At 38.6% G+C, this 20375-nt stretch overlaps 1 protein-coding gene and 1 pseudogene across 3 annotated transcripts in view; one reads left to right on the top strand and one right to left on the bottom strand.

The window, feature by feature from the left end:
- Nucleotides 1–20375, bottom strand: part of CNOT6 (CCR4-NOT transcription complex subunit 6) — a 63501-nt gene that overhangs the window by 23807 nt on the left and 19319 nt on the right. For all 3 annotated transcript variants that reach the window (XM_077746255.1, XM_077746258.1, XM_077746257.1), the window contains one exon: nucleotides 1106–1292. In XM_077746255.1, the coding sequence (XP_077602381.1) occupies nucleotides 1106–1292 (187 nt within the window). The remainder of the gene's footprint in view (nucleotides 1–1105; nucleotides 1293–20375) is intronic.
- Nucleotides 4327–18856, top strand: LOC144216870 (factor in the germline alpha pseudogene; annotated as a pseudogene).

The raw sequence follows: 20375 nt of genomic DNA, 5'->3' as shown, positions 1-20375 counted from the left end.
GAAGGGAAGGGAAGGGAAGGGAAGGGAAGGGAAGGGAAGGGAAGGGAAGGGAAGGGAAGGGAGAAAGGAAGAAAGGAAGAAAGGAAGAAAAAGAGGAAATGATGAAACAGCCTAAGACAGTGAACTGTTAAATGAGCTTTAAAATGATCATGTAGCACCAAGTGAAAATTGTTTGATAGCTGCAAAATTAAGTTTATCATTAATATTTCTCCAAATTTTAAAGTTTCACTTTTAGAAATAATGGCAGCTGTATTAACTAATAATTTTTTGTACAAATAACCATAATGTAACTAGCAAAGGAACTTTCAGTAGGGAAAAAAACAAAGACCCAATATTGAGATACTTACAATTTTCTACAATAAGTTTTAATTATCAATTTTTAAAGGTGGCTAGAACTACTTCCAAAAAAAAGACTACTATAATCCCTGGTTCTTGGAATTTAAATGAACCTTGGTTACTACTTAGTGAACCAGAGGCTAGTGAGGCCATAAATGAAACAAATCTGAATAATCTGTTCCCATTTATTCCCACACGGGAAAGGAGGTCTTTTAAAGAGATTAAAAATGGTCATGGTATATTACTCCGTAATTAATCCCAAAACAGTGTCAAAAAGTGGGAACAACAAAGGTACAAAAACTCTCACGAGGTCCTTATTTTATTTTATTATGCAGCAAATGGTAGAAAGCAGCAAAAAAAGCCAGGGTAATCAGAGAAAAGGCAGGTAATATAATACAGGGCAAGATTTTTCCATTGGGATAATAACCACATTGGGAAAGCACCACAATCGTTTATCCCAGGAGAGTCCATATGTGGGAATCAACATAACTGCCTTCTACTTGTTTACCCCCACTTTATCCAAAAATTTTGTTTAATAAAGTACATTACACAAAACATAGCAGTAAAACAAATTTTAGATAATGAATCTACCTATTTTACTATTTCTTGTTTGACATTCAATTTTCCTGAAAAACTTTACATTAAAGGATATAATTATGTTTGCTTTTGTTCAAATACCATTTAATTGGTAGTGCAGTTTCCTAGCAAAATAAGTGCTCTATTTTGTTTTTAGGGGGTTAAAGTCACATAAGAAGTCGAATCTGCACACCTGAGTGATACCATGTTTCCGAGTTCTGCCGGTAAACTCCGGATTTTATTAGAGGACAGGTCCAGATACACCAGATTGTGAAGCTTGGCAATGTCTGAAGGAATGCGGGACAGGGAATTGTCACTCAGATGCAAAGCTGTCAAGTGAGTTAGTGACCACAAGGATGAGCTTAAGCTTCTTACTTTTCCTGTAAGAGAAGGAAAAAATGGAGGAAAGATTATATGGTGCTCTCTACAATTAGGTCCTTGGATTAAATAACATTTAGATGCTTCAACAAATAATGTATCATACAACAAATTGTGAGGAAGGGTTTAACAGGAGAAAGCTTACCTATTCTAGGACAATGCACTGCTATGATTAGGTTATAAGCTTGCTTAGCAAACTAAAAAAAACTCAGTGTTTAGATTGCATCATTATTTTTTAGAGCACAACAGTTAAGACTTTATCGTTTAAGGTTGTCTCAGCTATGACACGAAAGAGAGGGTATGAATGACTTATACTAATGAGAAATCCAGTATGTCACCATGATTAATTTGGAATTATGCAAAAAAAATCAAATCCACTATCTCTGACGCTGTTCCTACCTATACTCTAGAAAACAAGAATTCTGCCTGCAAACAAAAGGTAAACCATATGTTCTCAGCTTAGCAAAGTTTTAAGACCAGCGTACTCAAGTGATAACTGCATCTAAGAATCATAACTAACCAAAAGCTGTACTGAATAATTACAAGCAAAAATACTTGCCCAGAAACATTACAGATATGAAGTCATAAATATACAATCAAAGAGCATTAGACCCAGGGTTCAGTAACTAAGGAAAAAATAATTTCTTTCAATGCAACATTAAATCAGTACTTTGTTACTTCTTGGTAAGATGCCAATCATTTTTACAGTCCATCTAAGAATTTTCCTCCAGTCTCTTTAATGGTAAAAGATCTAATCTGAGACAGAATGAAACAAACAGATGTAATGGAAATACACTAGTCTATGAGCACTGATTTTTCTATCGGCTGAAAAAGCAATCTTAAGATTTCTAACAATGGTGGAGTAACAGGGACCGAATTTACTATCCTACCTGAACAACTACCACATCAGACAATATATATGAATCAACAAATTTCAGCCATCAGACATCAACCAGTGAAGACTGATCCTCATCACAAACAAGGCAGGCCTTACAACTGTCTCAGCTTCCTGGACTGCACAGGTAGGGGACCCCAGGGGCAGCACCGTGATCTCCCCCAAGTTCTGGAGCAGGGAAGCCATGATGACTAGAATTTGACCAGAGTACCAGAGAAGAGAGATTAACAGACATGGAAATCTGGAGATGGGAAGAAGGTCCCCTTCAAGTTTTCAGCTGAATACTGATCAGTATAAACATGTGAGAAATTGCCTGAGCCAGAGGGAAAACACCCAAAAGAAGCAAAAACAACAATCCCCACATTTATACAGAACTGAGGCTGGCAGGTGTTGCCACCAACAGAGAGAAATGTTTCATAACTCCAAGGTACCGGACTTATTAGTGGTATAAAATCAGCCTAAAGATTGCTCTGGCCTCACCTAAGAAACTTTAAGAGCAAGCCTCAAAAGAATTAAACCGTTTTTAGTAACCTAACTATATCTCAAAATAAGGTTCAATACTGGTTATAGGAATACAACAATATGCATCTCCCAACAGGGCAAAACTCACAATACCTGGCACCCAATAAAAAATTACCAGGCATGCAAAGGAGGAAAACAACAGTTATAATGAAGAGAAAAAATAATCAATAAAAACTAGCCCAGAAAAGATAATGATAAAATTAGTAGACAGTTATTAAAAATTACTAAAACTGCATTCTATATGATCAGAAACTAGAAGACTAAATGAGTGCTAACTAGAGATACAAGATAGCACAGAAACACAAACAACTTCTAAGCTGAACACCATGCCTAAAATGAAGATACAGCAACAAAAATGAAACACAGAGAGAAAAATACTGGAAAAAAATCACAAGCATGGGCACCTGGGTGGCTCAGTCAGTTAAGCATCTGACTTTTGATTTTGGCTTGGGTCATGATCTCACGGTTTGTGAGATCGAGCCTCACATTGGGCTCTGCACTAGCCTACTTTGGATTCTCTCTCTCAAAATGAATAAATATTAAAAAAAAATCACATCCATAAATTCTTGGACAGCTTTAAACAGCCTAATATATATGTAATTGGAGTCCCCAAAACAGGTATGAGTTGGGGAGAGGAAAAAAATATATCTTAAGTAATAAACCCAAAAGATAACTAGATACCCACATGCACAAGAATAAAGTTAAACTTGGGGTGCCTGGGTGGCTCAGTCAGTTGGGTGTCCGACTTCAGCTCAGGTCATAATCTCACGGTTTGTGGAGCTCTGCCGTCAGGTTCTGTGCTGGCGGACAGCTCAGAGCCTGGAGCCTGCTTCGGATTCTGTATCTCCCTCTCTCTGTGACCCTCCCCTGCTCACACTGTATTTCTTTCTCTCTCTCTCTCAGAAATAAAACATTAAAAATTTTTTAAAAAAAGAATAAAGTTAAACTCTTACTTTACACAGACTGATCCAGAAAAGTGAAAAGACGATACTTTCAAACTCATTCTAAAATTTTTTCTAGTTTATTCATTTTTGAGACAGAGAGACAGAGTATGAGTTGGGGAGGGGCAGAGAAAGAGAGAGACACAGAATCTGAAACAGGCTCCAGGCTCTGAGCTGTCAGCATAGAGTCTGATGCAGGGCTCGAACCCACCAACCGTGAGATCATGACCCGAGCAGAAGTCGGACGCTCAACCGACTGAGCCACCCAGGCGCCCCTCAAACCCATTCTATATGGCCAACGGCACTCTTGATAACAAAACCAGATAAAACTAGTAGTACCAAAAAAATTACAAATCAAATCCTTCATGAACAAAAATGCAAATTTTAACAAATCAAATTCAATAGATTAAAAAGATAGTGACAAAAAAAAAAAAAAGAAAAGAAAAAGGGGCGCCTGGGTGGCTCAGTCGGTTAGGCATCCAACTTCAGCTCAGGTCATGATCTCACAGCTTGTGGGTTCAAGCCTCGCAGTGGGCTGTGCTGACAGCTAGCTCAGAGCCTGGAGCCTGCTTTAGATTCTGTGTCTCCCTCTCTCTGACCCTCCCCTGCTCATGCTCTCTTTCTCTCAGAGATAAAACATTAAAAAAGAAATTATAAAAATAAATAAATAAAAAGATAATGACCAGGTAAGACTTGTGCCAGGAAATTCAAGGTTTGTAAAACATTCAAAATAATTTTTCAAAAAACTTTTTCTTAATGGAAACCAATTTGACAATAAACTATTTGTAAAAAAAAAAACAAAACAAAACACTTTTTCTTAGAAAAGAAAATCATATACACAGATGTAGAAAAGCATCTGACAAAATCAACATTTAAAAACCAGCATTTAGGGGCGCCTGTGTGGCTCAGTCAGTTAAGTGTCCGACTTCGGCTCAGGTCATGGTCTCACGGTTTGTGGGTTCGAGCCCCGTGTCGGGCTCTGTGCTGACAGCTAGCTCAGAGCCTGAAGCCTGCCTCAGATTCTGCGTCTCCCTCTCTATCTGACCCTCCCCTGATCACGCGGTCTCTCTCTCTCAGAAATAAATAAAACATTAAAAAAATTAAAAAAAAACAAAACCCAGCATTTAATCAAATCAAATCCTGATTTAAAAAAAAAAAAGCTTGCTCTCAGTAAGCTAAGAAAAGATCAGAGCTTCTTATATCTTAATAAAGGGCATTTTATAAGGAGGTTAGTGGTAAGGGAGTAAACGATTTCCCCTATGAACAGAAACAAAGCAGATATGTCCACTATTACCAATCCCAATCAAAATTATGCTGGAAGTTTTAGCCTGTGCTATAAGACAAGAAAAAAGTTGAAAGAAGTAGAGCCATGTTTATCTGTAAATGGCACAATCATCTATGTAAAATCCTAAGACTCTATAAAAATACCACCAATAAATGAGTTTAGCAAGGTTGTAGGATAAAGTATCAATATACAAAATATCTACTGTATTTTTATAGATAGCAATGCATAATCAGTAACATATTTAAAATAACATTTACACTAGCACCAAAATTATGAAACAGGAAAATGTGACAAAAATATGTGAAGGACCTATATACTAAAAACTACAAAATACCCTGAAAGAAATTAAAGATGTAAATTAGTAGAGAGATATACAGTGTTGAGAGTCAGAAGATTCAATACTGTTAAGATAGTAGATCTTCCCCAAATAGAGTCAACACAATCACAATCAAAATGCCAGCATGTCTGAAACTGGCAAATGGATTCTAAAATTCACATAATAATTCAAAGGCCTTATAAAATTCAATACAACTTTGAAAAAGAAGTTGGAAGACTAAAACTACCTGATTTTAGAACTTATTATATAAAGGAACTCTCAAAATTTAATTAATAATAATCCAATTTTCAAAATAGGAAAAACATGGAAAACAGACACTTCACCAAAGAAAACATAAAGCTGGCAAATAATCACATGAAAAAATGCTCAACATCAGGGTCATTAGGGAAATGGAAATTTAAACCACAATGTGATATCCACTACACACCCAGAAGAATGGCTAAAATTAAAGACCTGTCAAGTGTTGGTGAGGATATGGATCAAGGATATCTAGTAAGAATGCAAAATCGTTTGAGTTTTTAAAAAGTTAAATCTTACCTACCTTATGATCAATTTCATTCTTAGGTATTTGCCCAAGAAAAATAAAAGTTCTATCCTTTACAAAGAATTGTACACAAATACAGCTTTATTTGTAACAGCCAAATACCAGAAACTATCAAATATTTTCATTAACAAAGAAATGGATAAACAAATGCTGGCATACAAAAAGAAGATACTACTCAATAATGAAAAGTATGAACTATTAAAAACCCAACTGCACAGATGAATATCAAAATATGTAGTGAAACTAAACCAAAAAAAAGTACATACTCTATTACTTCCTTTATATAAAAAAAATTCCACAAAATTTAAACCAATCCTATGGTTAAAGAAAGCAGAACAGCGAACGCCTGGGATTGGGGGAAGGGATGGAGAAATGAAGGGGGCAGGGAAAGGAATTACAAATTTGGGGGAATGATAACTATGTCCTTTGAATGTGGTGATGATTTCAAAGATGTATAGACAACCAAATATATCACATTATTCACTTTGCATACATGCTGATTATTACATGTCAACTCTACCTCAGTACAGCTGTGCAATAAAATCTATTTCAATCTAAGAAAGAGTTTTTCCTTACTGCATAATAATTAGAGTAGAACCTACAGCATCTCCTATTTGTATAACAAATTTATTTTTCAGTTCAGAAAACTAAAGCACACAGCTAATATTCAATATAAATAAAGCACTTAAAATATCACAAACTACTTACTGGGTACATAATAAGTTTGGTTCATATTTGGTACATAATTGGGTACATAAGTATTGTGTTTCAACCTCAAGATACGACTTAACAAAAAAAGGTAGAAGGGCTTGAGAATTACATTTTCATACTTCAATTTAACAGGGCGGATACAAAATTCTCAATCAAGAAGGTAGCCAGAAAAAAAACCAAGAAGTCCGTGAAGAAGGTAAGAGGGACTGGGTGGCTCAGCTAAGCATCCAATTCTTGATTTCGGCTCAGGTCATGATCTCATGGTTTGTGGGTTCAAGCCCCGCGCTGGGCTCTGCACTAATAGTGCAAGACCTGCTTGGGATTCACTCTCTCTGCCCCTCCCCTGTGCTCTCTCTCTCTCCCTCTCAAAAATAAACATTAAAATTTTTTTTATCAAGTATAAGGAGTCATGTATTAAATAAATCAATCATGCAGGATTTAAGGGAGAGGAAAAGGAGGAATCAGATCTCTACCATATACAGAAAAGTAAAACAAATTTCCAAATGCCAAAAAAAACCAGAAAAGTAATGGAAGAGAATATTTCTAAACATAACTCAAGTCTGAGAATCCAAATAACTGTCAGGTTTGAATTCATTACAATTTAAAACCTCTCTAATGTGGAGATGCCGACACGTATAGCAACCAGAGAACATTCAGGGACACCCAGGTGACTCAGTCAGTTAAGCATCCAACTCTTGATTTTGGCTCACGTCATGATCTCACAGTTGTGAGATTGAGCCCCACGTAAGGCTCCATGTATGGCACTGCATAAGGCTCCACGCTGGGCATGGGGCCTGCTTCAGATTCTCTCTATCCCTGTCCCCTGGCCACACCCCTGCATGAGTTCTCGCTCGCTCTCTTAAAAAAAAAAGAGAGAGAGAGAGAGAGATAACATTCATTTATTCAAGCAACTTTCAGGGACTAGTATGCTGGTGTAGGGACAGAATAGTAAATAAAGTCCTCAAGAAAAAACAAAGGGTCAGTTATTTAAAAAAATGTTTATTTCAGTAATAAAACATATGCAAGCTTAAACAATAAAACATTCACTTCTACTTAGGCAAATAGCAAAATAAGATTACGATCCAATATTCATATGGCTAAGAGGGTTGAGAAACTCCCTAATTGATTATGGGGAAAAAACACAACTATATTTTGAAACCAATCCTGAAATAGCTACTAAAAATTTAAATGTAAATATCCTTTGTCCCATCGCAATTCTCAATTACATAAAACTCTATTGGTGGAATTATGTAACCTAAGAAATTAAGGTTCTTAATTTTTTTTTTAATTTTTAAATGTTTGTTTATTTTTGAGACAGAGATAGAGCGCGAGCAGGAGAGGAGCAGAGAAAGAGAAGGAGACACAGAATCTGAAGCAGGCTCCAGGCTCTGAGCTGCCAGCACACAGCCCAATGTGGGGCTCGAACCCACAAACTGTGAGGTCATGACCTGAGCCAAAGTCAGATGCTTAACTGACTGAGCCACCCAGGTGCCTTAGGGTTCCTAATTTTTGAGATTAATGAATAAGAGAGAGTCACTTTTTGAAGTTCTGAGGATATCTATTTACTTCTCCATAAAATTGTACATATTCCTATGCATCCAAAAAATCTGCATTCAATTTTAGGCAGCTTTGTGACTTGAGAAACAGCGGGATTATCCTGACCTAAATTAAGAGCTGTGTTTTGAGAAGTAATTTCATTCTAACACGTCCAGAATCCTTTATTGTTAAATACTAGGAGACAGAGGGAATCTAACTAGTGTCTCTAAAATCAGAGGGGCAGTTAGCAAACACTAAAGGGACCAGATATAATTAACATCCCTATGAATAAAAAATTGCCATCTCTACATTTGCAGATTTAGAAAAAGGAAGAAAAAATCTTGACTGAATCTTTAAAACTGACATTTTAGAAGAAAAAGAAATATAGTTCATTTCCGTTTTTCCCAGATTCTGTTATCTGTGAATTCTCCTACCCACCCCCCTCCAGTTTACCTAACTCCAAATGCAATTCCTGTATCTGTCACACTCATTCACAAACATGCAGAGTAGCAAAAAACTGTAGTCACCCAGAAGAGTTCCTATGAGGTCCAACAAGGTAACATTCTGGCTTCTTGTTCCACCTTTCACAATGCGAACAAGTGTCTTTTTCACTAAATAGTGCCACAGATTTTGCATATTTGTGCTTTTTGTGGGTGAATCTGAGGTTTTAAATGGCCCCAAAGCACGGTGCTGAAATGCCAACTGCAAGGCTGTAAGGTGCCTATTGTTTTAGGTAAGCTTCCTTGAGGCATTCATTGCAGTGTCCAAGAGTTCAAGGTTAATGAGTTGACAATATACATTAAATAAGGGGTCTTTAAACATAAACACACATAAAACAAGCTTATGTATTGATTAGTTGATGAAAAGTGTTGTGGCAGAGGTTCACAGGAACCTAACCATGAATCTCCTCTCAGAGAAATGGTTCAGTACTTGCTAATTTCATGCTCAAGGTGACCACATGGAGCATAACTACTGTGAATAACAATAATCCACTATAATTGGAAAAGGTGGCCATTTGAAATTTTCCCCACTCACAACTCCTAACGAAGTTAAAGACCAGGATTTCAGGCTTACAGCAAGGTAAACTTTACAAAAGGAAGAAGATTGTGCTATGAGAATGGCAAATTGGATTAAGAAGAAGACCTGATTAAATTACATGAAGGGCACTAAGGAGAATATTTGGCAGATTAAATCCATTGATAGTGCTTAATTTAAAAATAGTAAAGTTCGTGGGAAAGGAAACAGCCTTAACAGGGCATGTGAGTTAACAAATGCAAGTTTCAACCATGAAGGAAAACACATCTGCAAAGCTACACTCATCAAACTTTGGTGGGAAAGAATTTAGGTCTTAAATGCAAGGAAAGAATGACGCTTGCTCAAATTAAAGAAATCTAGTTTGAGTAAAAGATTAGGCCTGAAGGTAAGAAGCCTAGAACCTGAGAATGGAAAGACTGATAAAAGTATTAGGAAAAAGGCAAAAGGACAGAGAAAGGCGAGAATATCAGGTTGAACACAGAATGATGGCTGTGGTGTGATGCAGATGAAAAAAGGGCCACACTCAGGTCAAGGGACTGACACTACAGTCTGAGCCTCTACCACTAAGGAGCTCCACCATTTGGCAACCGTTTGACCTTAAGAAAAGGAAATGTTTGTTGCAAAGCTTAGTCAGCAACATCTAAAACTGTTATATATCTTTTACATTTTTCTAAAAAACTTAATTTTTTAAAGATTTTATTTTTAAGTAATCTCCACACCCAACATGGGGCTCAAACTCACAACCTAAAGATCAAGAATCAAATGATCCACTGACTGAGCAAGCTAGGTGCCCTGTTAATAAAATTATTTTTAAATGAATATGCTTATTAAATAATTCAGCACTGTTTAAAAATACCAAATTCCATCACCCAATGTAACTACCATTATATCACACTCATGTTTATAAAAAAAAATAGGAATCAGTGAGTTGAACTATACATGATTCTGTAATGTGATTTAAAAAAGAAAAAAATGATGGGACTATAGAACTTTTTTTGCTATAAAAGATTTTCTAAAACTGATCTGAGGTTAACAGAAGATTCTAAAAACATTAAAGGTTAGAAACTTTACAGTTTATTTTTTATTTAAAAAATATTTTTTTAATGTTTTATTTATTTCTAGGAGAGAGAGAGAGAGAGAAAGACAGCGTGAGCAGGGGAGGGTCAGAGAGAGAGGGAGTCACAGACTCTGAAACAGGCTCCAGGCTCTGAGCTGGCAGTCAGCACAGAGCCCGACACGGGGCTCGAACCCACGAACCACGAGATCGTGACCTAAGCGAAAGTCGGATGCTTAACCTACTAAGCCACCCAGGCGCCCCGAAACTTTACAGTTTTAACTGCGTGTTTTGCCTTTAAACTTGATTGCCTACAATCAAAGTGAAATAGACCATCATTTTACACTTCTCTCATCCCATTATATACTTTTTCACTATCAAAAGTATGTATCATCTCCAAGGAAGATAAACAAATGACCAATAAACACATGCAAAGATGCTCAATTTCATGAACCATCAATGAAATGCTAATCAAAACCACAATGAAATACTTCTTTCAAGCCCAAGAAGATGGATGGCTAAATCAAAAAGATGTAACCATTGTTGCCATGAAGTAGAGAAATTGGAAATCTTGTACAATCTGGTTTAGAATGTAGAATGATGCAGAAATTTTCACCACAGTCTGGCAGTTACTCAAAAAAGTTAAACATTTACCATATGATCCAGCAATTCCACTCCTAAGTACCTACTGGACAGAAATGAAAATATCCACAAGGAAACTTGTACACAAATGTTCATAGCAGTATTATTCTTTATAGACGAAAAGTAGAAACAATCTGTGATGCTTTGATTTATAACAAAAAATATACATCTTATCTTTATCTCTGTTTCCAGAACAGAGCTCCTAAAATCCTTAGAATTTCTAAAGTGATTAAGTGGTAAAGGTGTCTTTTGTTATAGGTGCTCCTTTCAAGGACACCAGAGTTTAACCTTAAATGAGGTGACTTTTTTTAAGCCCTCATAAATGGGGGCTTGTTGCCAGCAAAACCAAATAGGACTAGAGAGCTGAAATTTTCAGTCCCAACCGGCCCCCATCCCCAACAACTAGGGAGGAGAGAGGGCTGAGAGGCTGCCATCACCAGATTTAATCAGCAATGCCTAATGAAGCCTCCCTCTGAGGGTATCCGCTAACTATGGAGCTCTGAGCTTTCAAGAGTAGGGAACACAGGGAGGTATGGGGAAGGTGAGGGGTCTGGAAAGAGCATGGAAGTTTCTTGCCTGTTCCCTACATCTTGCTCTATAGATCTCTTCCATTTGGCTGTTCCTCAGTTTTTATAATAAGCCAGTAATTTAGTAAGTAAACTCTTTGGTTCTGTGAGCCAATTATAGCAGATTAATTAAACCCAAGGAGAGGATGATCCTGGGAACCTCTGGATTTAGAGCTCCTCAAGTGAAAGCACAAGATAACAACCTGGACTTGTCGCTAGTGCCTGAAGTTGAGGGGAGCAGTTCTATGGGACTGAACCCTTAACTTGTGGTACCCAACACTAGTGTCAGAGCTGAGTTAAATTATAGGACACTCAGCTGAGGTGGTGTCACAGAATTGCTTTAAGTGTAGAAAACCGGCACATCTGGTGTTGAAGTAGTATCGTAGTAGAGTACTGAGAGCAGAGAAAACGCACAGAAGTGTGTTTTCCACAGATAAATAAATGTGATAATATCCACACGTGGTATATTATTCAGCCACTAAAAGGAATGAAGTACTAATACATGCTACAACATGGATGAATCTTGAAGGCAGTCACAAAGACAAAAAATGTTTAGGCAAATCTACAGATGTAAAAAAATAAATTACTGGTTACCTACGGCTAGGGGACTGGAAGGAAATGGGAAGTGACTGCTAATGAGTATTGGGTTTCTTTTGGGGTGCTAAAAAATGTTTTAAAAGTGAATGTGGTGGGGCGCCTGGGTGGCTTAGTCGGTTAAGCGTCCGACTTTCGCTTGGGTCACGATCTCGCGGTTTGTGGGTTCGAGCCCCGTGTCGGGCTCTGTGCTGACAGCCAGCTCAGAGCCTGGAGCCTATTTCAGAGTCTGTATCTCCCTCTCTCTCTGACCCTCCCCTGCTCATGCTGTCTCTCTCTCTCTCTCTCTGTCTGTCTCTCTCTCTCTCCTAGAAATAAAAACATTAAAAATTTAAAAAAAAATAAAAATAAAAAAATAAAAGTGAATGTGGTAATGGCTGCATAACTGCAAAAAAACTAAACCCCACTGACTATGCACTTTAATGAGTGAATTATAGGATATGTGAATTATATCTCAATAAAACAGTTACATAAAAAAGTTAATAGCATAACAGAGAATAAAATTAACATATACAAACCAATAATTTGCATGCATACAATAATCAGATGAAAAAATAACAAAGACTCTATTCATAAGAACCAGAAGGTAAAATACCTAGGAATAAATCTAACAAGAAGTATATTAGACTTCTACAAAAGGAACAAATGGAAAGACATCTTATAGGGGCACCTGGGTGGTTCAGCAGATTAAGCATCTAACTTCAGCTCAGGTCATGATCTCACAGTTCATAAGTTTGAGACCCATGTGGGTCTCGGCACTGACAGCTCAGCGCCTGGAGCCTGCCTTGGATTTTGTGTCTCCCTCTCTCTCTGCCCCTCCCTGCTTGTGCTCTCTTTCTCTCTCAAAAATAAATAAGCAAACAAAGAAAGATATCTTTTTTTTTAAATTTTTTTTTTTTTATTTATTTCTAGGAGAGAGAGAGAGAGAGACAGCGTGAGCAGGGGAGAGTCAGAGAGAGAGGGAGTCACAGACTCTGAAACAGGCTCCAGGCTCTGAGCTGGCAGTCAGCACAGAGCCCGACGCGGGGCTCGAACCCACGAACCGCGAGATCATGACCCAAGCGAAAGTCGGACGCCCAACCGACTAAGCCACCCAGGCACCCCCAAAGAAAGATATCTTACAAATCATCCTAATTTATAACACAACATGATCATGATAAAAATGTCAGGACCAGATAAGTTGATTCTGAACTTCACTGTCAAAATTATAAACACATACACTCTTTTGACCTACAGATATATTAGGAGAGATGCAAAACAACCTACAAGGTTATTCACTGTAGCAGTGGTTTGTCACAGACTGATCATCAATATAGTACCACTTAAATAAGTTACAGGGGCGCCTGAGTGACTCCGTCAGTTGAGTATCCAACTCTTGGTTTTGGCTCAAGTCATGATACCAGAGTTACGCGATTGAGACTTGCATGGGGCTACACTGAGGGAGTGATTCTCTCTCTCCCTCCCTCCCTTCCTCTCTCTCTCTCTCTAATACCAAGAAAAGGAAAGGAAGAGAGAGGGAAGGAAGGAGGAGAGAAGGGAAGAAAAATTACAGTGATAGAAGAACTGTCTATTTATTTAGAATCTCTCCACAGTATATTACTATACGGAAAAAAAGCAAAGCGCAGAAATATGTACAGAATATACTACCTTTTGAATTAAATATAAGGTACAGGTGTGTCTGTGTGGCTCAGTCAGTTAAGCACCCAACTCTGGTTCAGGTCATGATCTCACAGTTCATAGATTCAAGCCCCATGTTGGGCTCCGTGCTGACATCTCAGAGCCTGGAGTCTGCTTCAGATTTTGTGTCTCCCTCTCTTTCTACCCCTCCCCTGCTTAGGCTCCATCTCTCTCTCTCTCTCTCAGAAATGAATAAACATTAAAAAAAGATTTTTTAAATAAGGTGTGGAATAAGAAACTATATTTGTATTTACATATGCGTGGAAGGACTCCAGAGCTGTACAAAAGAAATAGCCCTGTGTATGAATGCATACGTGTGTGCATGCTGGAAAGTATAACAGGGAAAGGGGGATGAAAGGGAGACTTCCACTGTATACTTTATGTTCTCCACGTCCCCTTTTCCTGAGATGTCCTTAACACCACTTTCCCCTGGCTAATATCATTAACTCAGTAGTCAGCTATTCTAGGATGTTTTCCCTGATCCTGCCAAGCTGGCTAAGACGGTCTTAAAGAAACGATAATAATAGGTCAAGCTTTCTGTCCTGTATTTATCATGGTTTTCTAATTATTTTCTTGTGGGAGTCTTCTACAGCCTGCAAGATTCCTGAAACCTTATGTCTCATCACCTTCCACATGAGAAGTTTCAGAGTAAATGAGTGAATGACATGTAAGTGATTTCTAATGAGCCAGTGATGGCCTCAGAACTACTATTCTGGATGTCCTGCCTCTACTTGAGTTTCCCTCCTATCCTGTTTACCTGTCCCCACTCTAAACTTCCCTAGAGCAGACACCAGGGTCACCCAGAAGACAGACAGCTGCACAAGCTGATAACACTCTGAAAGCTACTTGACTCTGGAGTTATACTTACAATTATCAAAAAGAGCTAAATACAATACCATCTTTAAAAAAAATCAGAAGAACTTAAGACGCCTAGGTCGCTTAGTTAATTAAGTGTTTAGTTAATTAAGCGTCCGACTTCAGCTCAGATCATGATCTCACGGTTTGTGAGTTTGAGCCCCATGTCAGGCTCTCTGTCGGTACAGGGCCCACTCTGGATCCTCTGTGTACATACACACACCCGCCCTCCTTTGCGTGCTTTTCTCTATCTCTCTCAAAAATAAATAAACATTTTTAAAAAATCAGAAGAACTTGATCCAGAATTTGAGAGGCATGGTCTACTATTCTCCATGGAAAACCATGAAGAGCGCTTACTCAAACTAGACTCGAACTCGACTGAAGCCTTCCAAATGCCAGAAAATGTCACAAACTAGAAAAGACAAACGTGTGACCCTGTAGCTAAAGGCACTTGATTTCTAGGTCATTTAAAGGAGGCCCTCCACCCTCTGCCATGGATGTGGCTCCTGCGCCCTCTCTCCCGGGTGCCCCGCAGGCCAAGGTGCTGGAGGACATGCTGTGGGAGCCATGTGGGCTGCTGCCCTAGCTGGCTGTCATCTGCCAGTTCAAGTGGCTGCCTCAGGTGGCTACCCCTCTACCGAGGACCTCCAACTGGAGCTGGAGCAGGAGTACATGGCCAATGCCAAGGAGCACAAGTGGATAAAAAAAAATCTCAATATTGGTTTTGCCAAACTGAAGGCACTTGTGCCATTTCTTCTCCAGAGCAGGAAGCATAGCAAAGCGGATATCCTTAAAGATGTTTTCAAAAGAGCCAAAGACTGAGAAGAAACTGGATCGCCAGAAGTATAACAACAATACTTCTGAACCATATATATCCTTGGCTAGAAATCTATCATCTCAAGAAACATCCCCAACATGCTAGCTGTACTGTGAGCTTGAAGAAAGAAGAGGAAAGGCCCAGGGCAGATGGCAGCAGTGGTGAGTCAGCACACATTTAGTCACCAGAGCATGATGTCTAGGACTGGAGCTATCTCCCCAACCGGGAGTCTGGAGAGATTCCTAGAAGTGGAAGTCCTGAGTCACAGGCTTCCCCAAGTATATAAAGTGAAAAGGCCAGACCAGGGCTACCTCACAGAGACACATCCAGTCTTGAAAATTAAAAAAGAAAAAAAAACAAAACCAAAAACAAAAAAACAAAAACAAAAAAAACCTACCAAGGAGTCCAGACCTAAGTTCGGTTCCTTAGTGTGGCTCTGGTCAGTACCTCTCTCCATACCTATACTGCCACCTCAAGGGCCTGGAACGAGTAGCCGTTCTGGGCTACAGATATACCTCAGAAGCAGGCAGTCACCGTGCTGCCACCACACAATGGAAGAACAAGAGGAACATGAAAGTTGTTTGGTACCTGCAGATTCTTTAGGTATAGTTTAAAAACGTGTACACATCTGAATTTCAGCTTCCTGTAACATTAATTTGTTGACCAACCGTCTTACTGAAGGAAAGAAAAACTTGATGAAAATAGGGTACAAAACACAAAAATGAATTTGAAAACACCAGAGAACTATCACGGCAGCAAAGAGATGAGAGACAAAGAGCTCAGAAGAGAAGTACCAAGCAGGACAGGTCCCACATTACCTTTGGCAAAATATGCAGAACCACAAGCAGCTAAGGCAAATAGATGAGGCGAAAGCAGAGAGGCTGAGGTGCTAAACAAAGCTTTAATCTCTCTTCCACCACTGGGGAAACAATACAGGAATTCGGGAACCATCATGGAAGAAGACCCTGCTAAACCATCAAGATTCTAGTTAGGGTCTAGAAGTGGGAGGCACGCCTGGGTGGCTTAGTTGGTTAAGGGACTGGACTCTGGATTTCAGCTCAGGTCATGATCTCATGGTTTGTGAGTTCAAGGCCCGCACAGGGCTCCATGCGGACAGTGCAGAGCCTGTCTGGGATTCTCTCTCTCCTTCCCTCTTTCTGCCCCTCCCCTGCTCATGTTCTTTCTCTCAAACATAAATAAACAAACTTGGGGGGAAAAAAAATCTATAAATGTATTAAGTGTGACCTGCAATAAGCCAACCCAAAGAACACCACACAAAATGAAATAAATCCCTGATTAGATTATGGTCAGCCGCTCCTACCATTACTAATTGCCAAGGACAAAGGTAAATCCACTCCTAAGGAAAGAGAGCACTATCCAGACCATCAAATTATTCTGCCATTTCATACAATTTCCAGCACTCAATGAAAATTACCAAAGTGGGTTGACTGGCGGCTCAGTCAATTAAGTGTCTGACTCTTCATTTTGGCTCAGGTCATGACCTCATGGTTGTGAGATCAAACTCTGCAGCAGGATCCACGTGGCACCCGCTTAAGAGTCTCTCTCCCTTTAACCCTTCCCCACTCACATGCATAGGCATACTCGAAGGAAGGAAGGAAGGAAGGAAGGAAGGAAGGGAGGAAGGAAGGAAGGAAGGAAAATTACTAAAGTATTGAAAACCAAAAGACAAACAACAAAACAGAACTCCCAGGAGATTCAGATATTTGAGTTATCAGACACAATCTTTAGGGGCACCTGGGTGGCTCAGTCAGTTGAGTCAGGTCATGACCTGCGGTTAGTGGGTTTGAGCCCCACCCACATCAGACTCCTGCTGTCAGCCTGTCAGTGTAGAGCCTGCTTTGGATTCTGTCCTCCTCTGCCCCTCTACCACTTGCACTCTCTCAAAAATAAACATACATTAAAAAAAAATTTTATGACGGACTTGCACTTTAAGCAAGAAAGAGTGACATATGCTAGCTTTACCCTCCCACATAAAACAATTGAAAACCAAACAAACATGAAAAATTGAGTTTCAGACATCTAGCAGCACAGGGCAGTAATCACTGACAGGTGGGAAACAGACAAGGTGAGCCTCTGAGACTGCTCTGCCTGGACAGCTTCCTTAGAGGGCTGCAGGGAGATGGAACCAGGTAGAGTCTGGCGGTCTATGCGCATGGAGATAAAGCTGGCAGTCCAGGGACGCCAATGTGGCTAGAGGTCACAGGGCACAGTGCCAGAGAGAGCTACAGAGAGAGAAAGCTCTAAAGACCCGAGGATCCTCCTGAGTCTTCAGCTGAGTAATGATTGGCAAATGCATGTGAAGAGAATCTGAGGCCAGAGATGGGGGAGGACAAACAGAAAAGGGCAGAGGGAGCAAACCTTAGGATCACACAGGACCAGGAAGAGTGTGTGTTCCTAGAAGAGAATTTAGAAAGGCAGTACTTAAAACAAACCTTGGAAAAAACCAAACTGTTTCCAAATAATTCAAATGCATCCCAGAACAAGGTTAGGAGTATTTATAGGAGTACAAAAACATCAAGTACCAAAAAAAATAAACTTCACAATGCAATGTGACTAATAAAAAAATTACCAGGCATGCAAAAAGAGGAAAAGAAAAAGAGAAATGGATAGGGGGAGTGAAAAGGAATCATAACCAATCCAATCTATCTATAAGGACATTAGCAAATAAGGACATTAAAAGTTATTACAACCATAATACATACCCTCAAAAAAGTTGAGGCAAAGTGTGAAGACATCAGTACAGTATTAATACAGATTTTTTTAAAAAACACACTTTTAACTTCTAGTTATGAAAAATACACTATTATTGGATGAAATTAACAGCAAATTAGATATTGTAAAGATTAGTGAAATTAAAGACAGAGCAATAAAAACTGTCTAAAAGAAAAAAAGGAACAAATTAAACAGGATTAGTGAACTATGAGCCAAGTTCAAGATACAAGTACAGTAAAACCTTGGATTGTAACTTGTTCTGCGAGTGTCCACAAGACGAGTAAACATGTCTAATAAATTTTAACTTGATAAACGAGCACTGTCTTGCAATACGAGTAGTACGTGACACTGAATGTCACTGAGCCAATGATTCTCCTTTCTCTCTCTCTCTCTCTCTCTCTCATTGTAGGATTGTGGGTGATCATCTCCCGTGCTCAGATACTTGGTCTCAGGCCGTGGTGTTGGCAAAAATCAGTAATTTTTTTCAGAATGTTGGAAGGTGCCAACAACTGGCACTAGTGTATTTTTTGTCACTTCAAAGCACCTATGGACAGTCCTTTGTTTTTCTACACAAGAGTGAGCTTAGGAATGCTTAGCTTCATTCTAGGTCAGGCTGCCTGCAGAGACCCTTTCCTCTGCCTTCTTACTGCCAGTTACATTAAATACACTATACGACAAGGGTTTAATACTGTACTAGAGTCAATATCTGTGTGAGCGTATACAATGGCTCCCATGCAGAAAAAGGTTGGAAAGAAAGGCAGTAAGAAGAAGGAGCTAATTACAGTGGAAGTTACAAAGGAAATCATCGAGAAGTACAAATGAGGTATCAGGGTGGCCGAAACTGAAAGATTTTATAAGAAGTCTATGTCTGCATCTCATCTGTAGAGGAGGAGAAAAAGGCGGAGGAATCCCTCACTTCAAATGAGATTAGGGAGATGTGTAAAATGTGGGAAACAGCACAAAATTCTGTAAAAAAGCACCACCCGAATAAGGCTGTAGCAGTGTGGGAGATGAATCTGTTTCATGACAATACAGCATCACATTTCTGAGAAATCCTCAAAAGGAGACAAAAGCAAGTGTTACTGGATAGGTTCCTTGTTAAAGTTGCACCAAAAGAAAAAGATTCCACTGAACCAACAGATAGCAGTAATTCTGTTAGAGATACTGGAAGTCATCCTATACAATAACGTTCGTCTCTCTCATACCAGCCACGAAGGTTTTCAAAGGTTAAGTGCAGGTTAATTTATTTTTCTTTATAATTTTGCATTATATTACAGTATTGCAATTATTTTTATATGCATATTTTTAGTTGTGGAACAAATCATCTGAGTTTTCATTATTTCTTAGGTAGAAATTTACTTTGATAGACAAGTGCTTTGGATTACAAGAATGTTTCTGGAACGAATTATGCTCAGAAACCAAGGTTTTACTGTAATTGTATTCTAAAAAAAGGTGGGTAGGAGAGGAGAGAATATAAAAAATTACTTGAGTAGCCTAAACTCTTTCAAATTTTCTGAAAACTATAAACCTACAGATCCAAGACGTTCAACATAAATATGTACAAGAGAAAAAGAAAAAAAGAAAGACACCAAGGTACATCATAATCACAGTGCTTAAAACCAGTAACAAAAACCTTAAAGCAGCCACAGAAAAGGGACATACATAAAAGAAACAAGGATAAGAACAAAAGCAGACTACTCATCAAAAACAATGCAAGCAAGAAGATGGAATAGGATCTTTAAAGTACTTCAAGATGAAAACTGTTAATCCAAAATTCTATACTCAGAAAACTTATCTTACAAAAAATAATAAGACTTTTCAAACATGAAACAGCACACCTCCACCACAATATTAAGGGAAGTCTTTCAATCAGAAGGAAAATGAGAACAGAAAAAAACCTGCCTATACACAAAGAAATCAAGAACACTGGAAATAGTAAGTACACGAGTAAATAAAAACAACTTTTCCTAATACTTCACTGTTTAAAGCAAAAATAACAATATATTGTGAGATTTATAACACCTACAAGGAAAATGTATGACAGCAACAGCACAAACACCAGGAGAAAAGAAACAAGTTGACTGTTAAGACTCTTATACTAAATATAAAGTAACAGAATATAACTTGATAATACTTTATATTATTAACTCTAAAGAATTAGACATTAAACAAAGAATTATAGCTAAGTAAACCACAAGGANTGAGACAGGCCTAAGAGATGAAGGGGAAAAAAAGGTCTAGGTAAAAAGGGAACCAGAATCAGAAAGTTTCACTCTGCAAAAACCAGAAGAGGAAGCTCTCAAGTTAGAAAAATAATCCTGAATCACACCTCCTAAAACTT

This window comes from Crocuta crocuta, unplaced genomic scaffold (genome assembly GCF_008692635.1).
Source record: "Crocuta crocuta isolate KB4526 unplaced genomic scaffold, BGI_CrCroc_1.0 scaffold218, whole genome shotgun sequence".
Taxonomy (NCBI): Eukaryota; Metazoa; Chordata; class Mammalia; order Carnivora; family Hyaenidae; genus Crocuta; species Crocuta crocuta.
This window is presented reverse-complemented; position numbering and strand designations above follow the sequence as displayed.